Genomic DNA, 15,404 nt, shown 5'->3' on the forward strand with positions numbered 1-15,404 from the left:
CCGCTTATCCTGCTTCACAAAGGAGGCAAGCCTGCAACTTTCAACTTCTGTAATGAGGCATTCTCGCCCACCACCTTGTGGTGCTCGTGGTTCCACCGCCTTTCAACCACTTTCCATAGATACGACAGTAGCACGCGAACAGCCGACCTGCTTCGGCGTTTTCGAGAAGCTTTTTCCGAGGCGACGGATCTTAATAATCCACCTTTTGCCAGAGCCGCTTACGCCAGTAAATGTCCCAAAATGTTACCCGTGTCGTCGCTAGGTTGAGTCGCCATTCGTCTGTGCTCCCCTTAAGTACTTTCTTTATCGCGTTGCGTGTCCGCAATGACAATCCGGCGCCATTCAGTCTCACGGTGAGCAGTGGTCATAATGTGACGGCTCTTCGGTGTAGGTTCTTTACAACGTACTCGATTACGGCCAACAACCAGCATAATGATGAGCGTACATTATTTGTAAATATGAATTTCTATCGTCAGGTGTCAAGCTTTGCAATATTCCATACCTCAGAATAAATCATGTACCTCGAGCTATATGTACTGATACGCCAAAACATTATTACCACAGCCCAACGCGACTTTGGATGCCGCCTTTGGCGTTGTGGGCACATGACACGGTAGCAAAAGTATCTGAATCGAGCACACACGGAGGAGGTATCCCTCTAGTGAAGAAATGGGCTGCAAATGTGGAAACCCATTGAGGTAAGCGACTTTGAGAAAGGATACATTATTACACGAAGACTGTGAACGAGTATTTCGAAAACCGTAGGGAGCATATACGGAAAAAGGTAGGAGAGTGAAACTACCACTAGGTGCCTAATGATTGGGCGTTCACGACTCTTCACACAGCGGGGGTTCGGAGGCTCGTCTGCTCTGTAAAATAGGACTGTTGGTGATCCGTGGCATCTCTGCTGAAAGAGTGAAATGCTGGTGTACGCACAAGTGTTTCGGATCACCGAGTTCAGCGTACACTGTTGAACATGGAGCTCCGCAGCTGACCACTCCCACATGTTCATATATTGAGCCACTGACATCATCAATTGCGACTGCAGTGGGCATGGGACCGTCGGGATTCGACCGTCGATCAATGCAAACGTTTCTGCTATTCGCATGAATCACATTTGTACTACACTAGTCCGATGGTCGCCTCCATAATCGCTGCCACCGAAGCGTACACGGCTCGAAACGTGTAGCGCGCCACTACGCATGCTGGTGGGAACAGCATTATGCTATGGGAGACATTCTCCTACGCTTGCATGGGACCTGACTTAGTAATCGAAGAAGCGCTGACAGCTGCGAACCTCTTGCATCCCTTCATGGTTTGTTTTGGGGGGGGGGGGGGAGGCCAGACAGCGAGGTCATCGGATTAGGGAAGGATGGGGAAGGACGTCGGCCGTGCCCTTTGATAGGAAACATCCTGGCATTTACATGGAGCGATGTAGGGAAATCACGGGAAACCTAAATCATCATGGCCCGACGCGGGATTGAACCATTCTCCTCCCACATGTGAGTCATTCCTTCATCTTCATGCCTTCCCCGAGGGAGGTGTCATCTTTCAGTACTATAAATGTCAGTGTCTCGGAGCCAGAAACGTGTTACAGTGGTTTCAGAAGCATTTTAATTAACTCCCGATGATGTCCCGGCGACCAAATTCGCCTTATGTAAATCCTGTGGAACCCATATGGGTCTCTATCGTGCGACATCACGCAAATCAGCGGCCCATTATTTACCCGAATTACATGACCATATATCCCCACAAACCTACCAGCAAACCGTCGGATCCCCCACACGCTGAAACAGTTATGTATTTCGTTTCAAAGACGGACAAACAAGCTGCTAAGAAGTTGGTCATAATGTTTTGCATCATGAGTGTAGAGTGATTATAATTAAACTTTCGCTACTTGAGAGGGACAACGTGAAAAACGTTTGATCGTAGGACAGTGAGACTTTGTGGAAACGTTTGCATGGACATGCGAAAGAGAAAAGACAAATAAACCACTGAAATAATTCATTTTAATTTCCACATGTGAGAGTAGCATTTGTTAATTGCATACTGTATTCACCTTCCGGGTTACAAACGTTGCTCAGTGTGACAATCATCAGCATCGACAACTGCTGCCCGAAACATCTTGGATGAGATGCTAGCCACCTCCCTCCCTAAGCTCACCTTCAACCTCTAACACGTGTTAGTGTCCTGTTGACAAATCCTGTCCTTCAGGTAACCATACACCGAGAAATCACACGCGTTCAGATCTGGTGATCTCGGTAGGCACGCTGTATAGAACGATCAGCCAATCATGTGTTACGGAGTGACTACGCGAGCAACGTGAGGTGGAGCTCCATCATGCAGCAAAACAGTTGAGCAATTGAGTCCAAAGCTCCCCTTTCCGTAGGGCAGGGATCCCATGTTGCAGAAGCACCTCACAGCACCTTGTGACATTCACACAGCATACTTTTGGTCCGTGGAGGCCGAGTTCCACCTTTCCGTACCAGCATCAGCGCCTGACGGCAAGTCCTGACGCAAACACCACTAACAACGCTAATCCCGCGACGCACAGTCTGAAAACCATTCCTACAAAGTTGGATGCACTCCACTGTGCCTCTTGCAGCGAAGGTTTAATTATAACCACCCTGTACAAGGCACGTAGTAACTATAATCTCAGATACTGTCCTTCGTCAACAATTCTGCTGGGATACATCTCAGTCCCTGAATTCCAATTAAATACTTTCAGATCTTCGAACGGTAGGAAGTGAAGTGAAGAGGACTCCCAACTTGGAAACCTACCTGCACGGCCTGCTCAAGTTCACGAATTACTCCCTGAGGTTGTTGGCTTTCACAAATGTTGGAGACGGCGTCATGAGCCACGCTGTCTTCTGCTCAACGGAACAGGATGGTAGGTTAACATCTCAATAATTCTCCGTATACTAATAGTTTTTAACAATAAATAATTAATAAATAACAATTTTTCTCTTAGCAGAATGAGATTTTCACTCTGCAGCGGAGTGTGCGCTGATATGAAATTTCCTGGCAGATTAAAACTGTGTGCCCGACCGAGACTCGAGCTCGGGACCTTTGCCTTTCCCGGGCAAGTGCTCTACCAACTGAGCTACCCAAGCACAACTCACGCCCGGTACTCACAGCTTTACTTCTGCCAGTATCCGTCTCCTACCTTCCAAACTTTACAGAAGCTCTCCTGCGAACCTTGAAGAACTAGCACTCCTGAAAGAAAGGATATTGCCGAGACATGGCTTAGCCACAGCCTGGGGGATGTTTGCAGAATGAGATTTTCGCTCTGCAGCGGAGTGTGCGCTGATATGAAACTTCCTGGCTTCTGTAGCGGTCGGTCACGGCTGCGCAGAGAGAGAAGGGAAGAGGAGACTCCTGTTCTGTACCCATTTTGCAATTGATTTTAAAGTAACTTCCCGATAACGGAGAGACCTGGAACAGAACATAGAACGGGATAACAACGCAATATTAACGCGCTTTCTTGCCCGGTGTTTGGTGAAGGGTACTATCATTTCCTCCTCTTCTATTACGGTAGCGAATGGTTCGCGGTAAGAACGATTGGCTGCTAATCTTCCATGCGAGCTCTGATCTCTCTAATTTTTCTCTTCGCTGTGTTTTTGCGAGATATACGTATGAGGAAGTAGTACATCGGATGAGTCACGTGAAGAGAAATTAAAATAAACTTGAAATTTAAGACATGTCTCTGCTGTTATCTCATCAAAATGTTTAAAATCGACTAAAAAGTTTCGCACACACAAGACTTGAAAATAGAAAATAATCTAAATCAAATTTCCGTTTTGATATACCATGTTTTAAATCGTGTTAGGAAAGTTTTAAATAATTTCTCCTAACCCCACACTGATTCCTAATGCTATATAGATAGCCCAGAAAATTTTTCACTGTGAATTTTTAATGGCTGTGAAAATACTTATTTCATTCAAAAAATAAAATTGGAGTGCATGGAACACATAATTGATACATGAGTAGGTGACCTCCTTACTATTATCTACGGCACGTATTCCATATTTTTCGTTTTATATCTTCCATAGTCGTTAGAAATTCACAATAACAATTTTTCAGGGTGTCTATATCGGGTTATGAATCTGTATGGAACTATGAGAAATTATTTAATACATTAATTAATTATTTAATAGTCTGATTTAAAATGATGATACATTAAAGTCAGTTTCATTTAAAGTACAGTTTACAACAAAAAAGTGATTCATCAGGAAGGAAATATCCGAATGGGGTGGAAATCGGTAAATGTGATGTATATGTGAAGACAAACAAATTATTACAATTTCAGAAAAATTGGATGATTTATTGAAGAGAAAGAGCCTCGGAAACTGAACAAAGTATTCGTTCACCTCTGGCCATTCCACGAGCAGTTATTCGGCTTGGCACTGATTAACAGAGTTTTTGGAAGTCTTCCTGAGGGCATTGATTGTCAAAATCCCTATCTCATTCGAGGACCCTGCCCATAATGCTCCACATATTCTCAATTGGTGAGAGATTCGGAGGCCTTGTTGGCCAAGGTAGCGTTTCTCAAGCATTAAGACAAGTAATAGAAACTCGCACCATGCACCGAAGGGCTTTATCTTGCTGAAATGTAAGCTCAGTATAGTTTGCGGTGGGGGGGAGGGGGGATCGGTCGGTCGGTCGTTCTTTCGTCTCCTTATTCTCTCTGTCATTTTCATCCAACAGTTCACCTACCTCTATTTTTCTTTCTTCTGGCGTCCCTTCACTCTGCAGTAGTAGATACAAGCTACACAGTGCAAAGCAGCGTTGATGAAACCACTACCTAATACCTACCACACAGGGGCCGCGTAACTCAAGTTGCAAATCAGTTCGTGTAAATTAATTTTCACAAACTGCTGTAAGCATTTGAAAAGTCTATTAACTTCTCTTTATTCAGAAGGAAGCACATGAAATGGCTGTCAAGTCCGTATTTAATAATGCAAATGCTCTATCATGACAAGTTCACTATCCAACGTATTCCACACGTAAAAGCATCCAGAATTCCTGCGAGTCCGACACGATTAATTTTACGATCTAACGGTCACTGACCCACCACTATTAGAGAGTTCAACATTCCGTCGTTTCAGTGGTCTCCTATGTCAGAAGTGCTCGCCAAAGTATTCCATAAAGCACACGGAACATGAAACGCGGAATTGTCACTATGACCGAAAATTTAAAACGCTCATAAAACTTCAACTAATTAAGTCAGAAATATCACACTTCCCTCAAAATATTCGTAACTTAAACCGCTTTAGTCGCGACACATTCTATCTGAAATGATCTCACTACCTCTTCATTTTACACACTATTTTCACGGAGACATCTAGCATGGTTTTACCCGGAAGCAGGTTAGCGAGCGACTTTCTCGATGCTCTTCTCCTCTATGCCTATCTAATTATCTGTGTGCGGGAAACTTTTAATTCTGATTGGCTATAGATCTGAATGACCAACCATAATGATCTTTCCAGATCATTCTCGCTGCAAAACTTGCCTTAACCAACACAAAATCAGATTTACGTTATTACAATTTCAATTTCCAATATGTTGTTGTTGTGGTCTTCAGTCCTGAGACTGAATGCAGCTCTCCATGCTACTCTATCCTGAGCAAGCTTCTTCATCTCCCAGTACCTACTGCAACCTATATCCTTCTGAATCTGCTTAGTGTAGTCATCTCTTGGTCTCCTTCTACGGTTTTTACCCTCCACGCTGCCCTCCAATACTAAGTTGGTGATCCCTTGATGCCTCAGAACATGTCCTACCAACCGATCCCTTCTTCTGGACAAGTTGTGCCACAAACTCCTCTTCTCCCCAATCCTATTCAGCACTTCCTCATTAGTTATGTGTTCTACCCATCTAATCTTCAGCATTCTTCTGTAGCACCACATTTCGAAAGCTTCTATTCTCTTCTTGTCCAAACTATTTGTCGTCCATGTTTCACTTCCATACATGGCTACACTCCATACAAATACTTTCAGAAATTACTTCCTGACACTTAAATCTATACTCGATGTTAACAAATTTCTCATCTTCAGAAACGCTTTCCTTGCCATTGCCAGTCTACATTTTATATCCTCTCTACTTCGACCATCATCAGTTATTTTGCTCCCCAACTAGCAAAACTCCTTTACTACTTTGTCTCATTTCCTAGTCTAATTCCCTCAGCATCATCCGACTTAATTCGACTACATTCCATTACCCTCGTTTTGCTTTTGTTGATGTTCATCTTATATCCTCCTTTCAAGACACTATCCATTCCGTTCAACTGCTCTTCCAAGTCCTTTGCTGTTTCTGACAGAATTACAATGTCATCGGCGAACCTCAAAGTTTTTATTTCTTCTCCATGGATTTTAATACCTACTCCGAATTTACCTTTTGTTTCCTTCACTGCTTGCTCAATATACATATTGAATAACAGCGGGGAGAGACTACAACCCTGTCTCACTCCCTTCCCAACCACTGCTTCCGTTTCATGTCCCTCGACTTTTATAACACCCATCTGATTTCTGCACAAATTGTAAATAGCATTTCGCTCCCTGTGTTTTACCCTTGCCACCTTCAGAATTTGAAAGAGAGTAGCCCAGTCAACATTGTCAAAAGCTTTCTCTAAGTCTACAAATGCTAGAAACGTAGGTTTGCCCTTCCTTAATTTAGCTTCTAAGATAAGTCGTAGGGTCAGTATTGCCTCACGTGTTCAAACATTTCTACGGAATCCAAACTGATCTTCCCCGAGGTCGGCTTCTACTAGTTTACTAGTTTTTCCATTCGTATGTAAAGAATTCGCGTTAGTATTTTGCAGCTGTGACGTATTAAACGGATAGTTCGGTAATTTTCACATCTGTCAACATATGCTTTCTTTGGGATTGCAATTATTATATTCTTCTTGAAGTCTAAGGGTATTTCGCCTGTTTCATACGTCTTGCTCACCAGATGGTAGAGTTTTGTCAGGACTGGCTCTTCCACATCCGTCAGTAGTTCCAATGGAATGTTGTCTACTCCGGGGGCCTTGTTTCGACTCAGGTCTTTCAGTGCTCTGTCAAACTCTTCATGCAGTATCCTATCTCCCATTTCATCTTCATCCACATCCTCTTCCATTTCCATAATATTGACCTCAAGTACATCGCCCTTGTATAGACCATCTATATACTCCCTCCACCTTTCTGCTTTCCCTTCTTTGCTTAGAACTGGGTTTCCATCTGAGCTCTTGATGTTCGTGCAAGTGTTTCTCTTATCTCCAAAGGTCTCTTTAATTTTCCTGTAGGCAGTATCTATCTTACCACTAGTGAGATAAGCCTCTACATCCTTAGATTTGTCCTCTAGCCATCCCTGCTTATCCATTTTGCACTTCCTGTCGATCTCATTTTTGAGATGTCTGTATTTCTTTTTTCCTGCTTCATTTACTGAATTTTTATATTTTCTACTTTCATCAATTAAATTCAATATTTCTCCCTCGTCTTTTTACCTACTTGATCCACTGCTGCCTTCACTACTTCATTCCTCAAAGCCACCCATTCTTCTTCTACTGTACTTCTTTCCCCCATTCCTGTCAATTGCTCCCTTATGCTCTCCCTGAAACTCTGTACAACCTCTGGTTCTTTTAGTTTATCCAGGTCCCATCTCCTTAAATACCCACCTTTTTGCAGTTTCTTCAGTTTTAATCTACAGGTCATAACCAATAGATTGTGGCCAGAGTCCACATCTGCCCCTGGAAATGTATTACAATTCAAAACCTTGTTCCTAAATCTCTGTCTTACCATTATATAATCTATCTGAAACTTGTCAACATACTGTTTAATAAAATAGAACGAAATGCAAAATATTCTTTAAATTAATATAGAAACTTATTCCGCTTCAGACTTTAATTCTGGCTGCTTTCTGACAAAAGCAAGCACACGGGTTCACAGGTAGATGCCGTGTTTCTTGACTTCCGCAAGGCGTTTGACACAGTTCCCCATAGTCGTTTAATGAACAAAGTAAGAGCATACGGACTATCAGATCAATTGTGTGATTGGATTGAGGAGTTCCTAGATAACAGAACGCAGCACGTCATTCTCAATGGAGAGAAGTCTTCCGAAGTAAGAGTGATTTCAGGTGTGCCGCAGGGGAGTGTCATAGGACCGTTGCTATTCACAATATACATAAATGACCTGGTGGATGACATCGGAAGTTCACTGAGGCTTTTTGCAGATGATGCTGTGGTGTATCGAGAGGTTGCAACAATGGAAAATTGTACTGAAATGCAGGAGGATCTGCAGCGAATTGACGCATGGTGCACGGAATGGCAATTGAATCTCAATGTAGCGAAGTGTAATGTGATGCGAATACATAGAAAGATAGGTCCCTTATCATTTAGCTACAAAATAGCAGGTCAGCAACTGGAAGCAGTTAATTCCATAAATTATCTGGGAGTACGCATTAGGAGTGATTTAAAATGGAATGATCATATAAAGTTGATCGTCGGTAAAGCAGATGCCAGACTGAGATTCATTGGAAGAATCCTAAGGAAATGCAATCCGACAACAAAGGAAGTAGGTTACAGTACGCTTGTTCGCCCAATGCTTGAATACTGCTCAGCAGTGTGGGATCCGCACCAGGTAGGGTTGATAGAAGAGATAGAGAAGATCCAACGGAGAGCAGCGCGCTTCGTTACAGGATCATTTAGTAATTGCGAAAGCGTTACGGAGATGATAGATAAACTCCAGTGGAAGACTCTGCAGGAGAGACGCTCAGTAGCTCGGTACGGGCTTTTGTTGAAGTTTCGAGAACATACCTTCACCGAAGAGTCAAGTAGTATATTGCTCCCTCCTACGTATATCTCGCGAAGAGACCATGAGGATAAAATCAGAGAGATTAGAGCCCACACAGAAGCATACCGACAATCCTTCTTTCCACGTACAATACGAGACTGGAATAGAAGGGAGAACCGATAGAGGTACTCAGGGTACCCTCCGCCACACACCGTCAGGTGGCTTGCGGAGTACGGATGTAGATGTAGATGTAGACATCGACATACGTCAGCAGCATCGTGGTTACCACACAGTGTCCCACGGTTCAATTTTATAAGGTTTTACATCAAATGACATTAAGTTTTAATGTATGTCCTGCATACACTCTCTCATTCATTCCCATGTATTCACACAAAAAAGAAATAAGTATAACGTAGAGTAATTAAAGTTTTGAAACGAAAATTCCAATTAAGTGATTTTATATACTCTAAGCTTTATTATGACTTCATATGATAACAAAAGACACTTCATTATTGTTCCTATCTGAGTTTAAACACAAGTGTCGGTTTTAGGATATTTAAGTAAGACGGAGCAAGGAGGACATCAAAAGCAGACTCGCTAATGCAAAAAAGGCATTTCTGGCCAATAGAAGTCTACTAATATCAAATACCGGCCTTAATTTGAGGAAGAAATTTCTGAGCATGTACGTCTGGAATACAGCATTGTATGGTAGTGAAACATGGACTGTGGGAAAACCGGAACACAAGAGAATTGAAGCACTTGAGATGTGGTGGTATAGACGAATGTTGAAAATTAGGTGGACTGATAAGGTAAGGAATGAGGAGGTTCTACGCAGAATCGGAGAGGAAAGGAATATGTGGAAAACACTGATAAGGAGAAGGGACAGGATGATAGGACATCTGCTAAGACATGAGGGAATGACTTCGATGGTACTAGAGGGAGCTGTAGAGGGCAAAAACTGTAGAGGAAGACAGAGATTGTAATACGTCAAGCAAATAATTGAGGACGTAGGTTGCAAGTGCTAATAGCACAGGAAAGGAATTCGTGGTGGGCTGCATCAAACCAGTCAGTAGACTAATGACAAAAAAAAAGTAATTTTCTCAATCTTCGTAACTATAACAGATAAAAATCTGAAATATCGACAGGATCCCTTCCCTAATAACAAAAGATTGCGTACCAAGTTTGAACAAAATCGGATGCTAATTACTCTGGTTTATTTAGTTTCTTTGGGGGTATGTATCTGAGTACCGACTGAATGTTGGTTGTGACAGTTCTCATGGCTGGTAGCGTCAGCTGTGAGTCAGAGTGAAGAAAAAACGTAGCCATCCTGAAGCCAACATGTCACACAGCTGCGTGTCTTACTGCGTCGAATTTTATCTCGTAATAACTTGCTACGTTACAGGCTTACCAAGAAGGACAACAAAACGAGGAGTGGAATATCGTCTACATACCACTTTGTAGTTAGGACGCCGTGGATGACAACCAAAGGGGTCCTGCCATGATAAGAAATGACACCCCAGACCATCACTCCTGGATCTCGGCCGTATTGTGAGCGACAGTCAACTCGGAACCACACTGTCTGTAGTAGAATTGTATTCAGTAATGATTTCTGCTTCAGTTTTTTTGGTTTAAAAATTTCAAACGAGTAATCTGAACACCCATTTGATATATTTCGTAAATCAACGACAACAGTCATAATTATCCACAACCAATCATGCCAACCGGATGCACAAAAACTTGCATATTTTCATTCTATGATACACAGACTGATCAACTTGCCACTGGAAAAGGAACAAAAATGAGGAAGAACTAGATCTCCGAAACAGGCTAGAAATAACGGTTATCCTAAAAACTTTGTGGACACATCATTCACAAAGAAAACCGATCAAACACATGCCTGTCCTGTAGATGAAATAACTGTAATCAGTGACCCGGACGAACAACAGAAAAGTTATTATGTGGACATATCTAGTTATTGTTTCCGAAAAATTACTGGATGTTTCAAGAATACAAAATTATATACTAGGTACGGGAGCACTAACAATCCACAACTATTACTGAGAGACATACCACGTAAAACAAAATCATTTTCGCAGTCAGGAATCAACAAAATTAACTGTGAACACTGTTCATATTTTTATATTGCATATACAGGAGGAAGAGTAATCACGCAAATTAAACAGCACATGACAATTAGCGATAATAACTTGTCCACGTTTGCTGCACAATTGAAAGACCCCAAACACAGGGTACCGAATATAGATGAATAACTTCAAATATTATATAAATTATAGAAAGGAAAAATCCTGCATGTAGTGGACGAAATCGAAATTTACATCCATGTAAAAGACCAGTCAGACAGAGTTCTTAATAAACAAAAAGACCTGCGAACTGGAAAATTCCTAGACACATTTTTACCAGTTCTACGGCGAAGCATTATGGAACCATAGAATGTATAGTTATCACTACGCTCATTAATAAATGTGATTTTAATGGGAAAGATCACGCAATCAGAGGAGTATTTACTCAATTGTTACACTTTCGGTACTGTTCCTTTAGATTATTGTAATCGGTGTTTTATATATGAGATCTTTATACCAACTAGTCAAAAATGAAGTGCTTCCACAATAACACAATAAATGTTTAAATTATTTTGAAGAAATTTCATACAGTCATATTTACATCAATGATGCACGATAATCAAATACAACTAAGAACAAAGACACATATAGGTTAATTATTAAATTATTGTAAAATAATTACAATCTTCCTAGCGTAATAACGTTAATAACATCGACCTTATATTGAGCTTTGCAACAACTGCTCGAAAGTAAAGTACTCCTAAAATAGCGAAAAACATTTTCTGATTTATTTTATGACTACTGCTTGCTGTCATAGGAAGAAAGACGTACATGGCAAAATATACTACTAAAGAATCGTCCATAAAGTAAGTTATAATACAGCTAATTTCTAGAGATATGACTTATTTCTATGTTGAAACTCACAAACGACACTAATGTATCCAATGCATAATGCTTCCGTTTTAGATATTTGAAAATGCTTAAGGTTGAAACTGTACAGTCTTGTATGAAATAAAAAGAATGACAGCTAAAGGCATCACGAAATCATTCAAAAAAAATTCTACGCCTCATTTTGTTGCTCTTCATGGCAAGCCTACCAGGGCTTTTATTTCAGTAAGATAATGCCCGCCCGCATAGGGAGAGTTTCTATTGCATGTCGTCGTGCTTGCCAAACTCTACCTTGGCCAGCAAGATCGGCGGATCCCTCCCCAAACAACAACGTCTGCAGCATTATGGACAGGGCTCTCCAACCAGATCGGGATTTCAAGTGCGCCAATTGGACATAATTTGGCACGATGTCCCTCAGGTAGAAATCTAAAAGCTCTGTCAGTCAAATCCGAACCGAACAATTGCTTTCATATGGCCAGAGGTGGACCAACGCGTTATTGACCAGCCCAATTTGTGCAGCTCGTTCTGTTATAGAAATAAACCAATTCCTTTCAAACTGTATCCATTTGTTTGTCTATTTGTATAATTATGTGCATTACGTCTACCGATTTCAGTCCCATTCTGATAACTCCTTCGAGGTGCGTCGTATTTTTTTATTGTATTATTATTGTCCATAGCTGACAAATTGCGAAGCCAGCTACCACTATTGGAAGTACAATTTCTTTCTGTAGCGTTGGTAAGAGCCTTTGAAGTGTTCTTCAGTGTGTAACTTTATGAAGTAGTAACAATATAGCAGTGTCGCAAACCATTGTCCCGCTGTCAGGAGAAGAGATCACACTAACGGCTGCACTGTGTCAAATGCTACCAAACACGTGATTCAGGTGCAGTTCGTGTGTTTACCTGCAAGCGTGAAGCAGTTTGTGCGTTGCTACTGCTACCAAGCTACTTACTCTTGACGCTATTCAGAATTTCACTATGTACACGACAGCCGAAGAAGCTGTTATAGCAGCGGTGCGATTGTATGCCCAAAGGCTCCATCCACACGTGGGTTCAACAAAATAAGTGTCCAGCGAAATTGTAATCCCTACGTATGTAATCCAAGACATGCGTAACGTCCTAAACAGCAAATGACAATGACCTTGCATATCGGTTAGAACTCTGCGAATGGTATCTATCCAAACTGCAAGGTGATACGGCGCTCCTATGCAAGAATTTATTTACGTATGAAGCACTGCTTAGAAAACATCAGCGATAGCCATATGCAGTACCAGTCGGCTGAAAATCCAAGCTGACTGAGAGAAGTAGATCAGCAAACGACCCTGGTCCGCCAACGCTTTTCTAGAATTCGGTCCATCTGAAGGACCACAAATCTCTGCAGCTCCTAAAGGATATGTTGCTACAGTTACTGGAAGACATGCTAGCAGACTTGAAGGAATGCTTGTGGTACCAATATAAAGAATATCTCGTCATTGCTACCCGGATGATTACAGAGTTTCTTAACAGAGAACTTCCAGAATATTGGATCAGTAACTCGGGCAACACAAAATCGCCCACAGGCTACCAGACTAAACACCTCTGGACATCCATCTGAGGGAGAAATAAAAGGTTTACAAGGGGAAACAGGTGACTCCGTATATCACGAGGCTGTTCTATGATAAGTCTAAATGCATTTCAGTGCAAAATGTAGAGTTACCTATCGACGACCGCATTCTAACGTATATCAGTTTTCAGGGTCAAACATTTGAGTTCTTAACGTGACAGTCGTAGTAATGAACATACGGAAATTACCCTAGTTACATCTTTGCTTACATTTTGCACAGAAGCGATGACGTTTGTTCAACCTCTTCTTTTGATGCTGGGACGGTGGTTGGCGCGCTGTTATTTTTCTACTATTTATAAAGGTTTCACACATACTATGTCGTTGAAGTCCTCTTAGAACGCTTTTTCCAAAGCCATGGAAAAGGTATATCATATGGTTCCATTGGAAGTGAACGATGACAAGAAACACTACGGTGCATCTTGCCCGCCCGGTTAGCCGTGCGGTCTGCCGCACTGCCTTCCGGGCGGGAAGGTTTGCCGGTCCCCGGCACGAATCCACCCAGCGGATCAGTGTCGAGGTCCGGTGTGCCAGCCAGTCTGTGGATGGTTTTTTAGGCGGTTTCCCTACTGCCTCGGCGAATGCGGGCTGGTTCGCCTTATCCCGCCTCAGTTACACTATGTCGGTGACTGCTGCGCAAACACTTTGTTTACGTACTCGTAGACCACGCAGACGTTGGGGTTACACTCGTCTGGTGTGAGACGTTCCCGGGGGGTCCAGTGGGGCCGAACCGCACAATAACCCCGGGTTCGGTATGGGGCGGCAGTGGCGTGAGTGGACTGCTGTAGCCTCTTGTGTGTACCACTGAGGGCTACGGCGCGGACGAAGCCTATGTCCCCAGGTCAGTTTAATACACTACAATACATGGTGCAGCTGACGTCAGTGTTGATAGGGGCTCTGCTCCAAATTTCAGAGTTGCATACATGCAAGCACAACTACTGGAATGACTACAACTCATTTGTACGATAACACACAAATACTCAGTTTAAAGAGATCATGTTACAATATGCTATCCTGTGACAGACCCGCTCTGAGAATAAGTCCAACTGCTGACCTCGACAGTCTTCTGTCCGCCATAATCTTTGCCGTAGCAGTGTCATGAGTGGTGGAACAGCGGCAGGTCCCTCCTCGGACAGAGGAACTGGACGCTTCCAGCCGCCCTATAGTACATAAATACAGGTCGTGTATGGTTTTAAAGGTAATCTCATACCATTCTTCTTGGGAAATAGTGGCTATTTCGGGTAACGATGATGGACAAATGGTTCAAATGGCTCTTCGCACTATAGGACTTAACTTCTGAGGTCATCAGTCCCCTAAAACTTAGAACTACTTTAACGGAACTAACCTAAGGATATCACACACATCCATACCCGAGGCAGGATTCGAACCTGCGACAGGTTTCAGACTGAAGCGCTTAGAACCGCTCGGGTACTCCGTCCGGCTAACGATGTTGGAAGTGGATAGCCATCATGCACCCATCTCTCCAAAGTAGACAACAAAGGCTTTATAACGCTGAGACCTGGTGACTGTGACGGCCACGTGTTCACAAAACCAGTTGTGGAAGACACGAGCTGTGTGAACGAAGCACTATCGTCTTGGAAAAAAGCAGCACATTGCACCTGATCAGTCAAGCCGGTCAATTAATCTTTCGCGCCGAAGTAACAATAGGGTTCATCGAATACCCCGGTATGGCTGTTCAAATCATCACCAAATCCCGCTCACGTTTCGCTCTTGAGATGTAAACTCAGCCTGAGGTTCATCCAACAAAATGACAATCTCCCATTGCTCTGTAGTCCACGTTTTCGTGTTACGGGCATTTGCATCACTCATGCAAAGTTTTGGAATTCGAGCTCACCTTGCAATTCTCTGCTTATTATGCTACCTTCCTATTGTTTTAGTGCTGTTAGAGTTTGCAATGAAGCACCATCCACTTATGCAATGACTTTTTCAGCTGCCATGCTCTTCGGTTTCGTCACAATCCTGTTCAATAACCGTCCTTCACGTCTCATTTCACACTTCAGTCCACGCTGTGACTTAACGGGCGATGTTTTTCCGCTTTCCGTCTATGCGATA

At 42.6% G+C, this 15,404-nt stretch overlaps 1 protein-coding gene across 1 annotated transcript in view; it reads left to right on the top strand.

Annotated features, from left to right (window-relative positions):
* Window positions 1-15,404, top strand: part of LOC126284517 (Down syndrome cell adhesion molecule-like protein Dscam2) — a 698,452-nt gene that overhangs the window by 603,792 nt on the left and 79,256 nt on the right. Inside the window, exon 25 of the mRNA XM_049983513.1 lies at window positions 2,729-2,890. Within this exon, the coding sequence (XP_049839470.1) occupies window positions 2,729-2,890 (162 nt within the window). The remainder of the gene's footprint in view (window positions 1-2,728; window positions 2,891-15,404) is intronic.

This window comes from Schistocerca gregaria, chromosome 1 (genome assembly GCF_023897955.1).
Source record: "Schistocerca gregaria isolate iqSchGreg1 chromosome 1, iqSchGreg1.2, whole genome shotgun sequence".
In the NCBI taxonomy this organism is placed as follows: domain Eukaryota; kingdom Metazoa; phylum Arthropoda; class Insecta; order Orthoptera; family Acrididae; genus Schistocerca; species Schistocerca gregaria.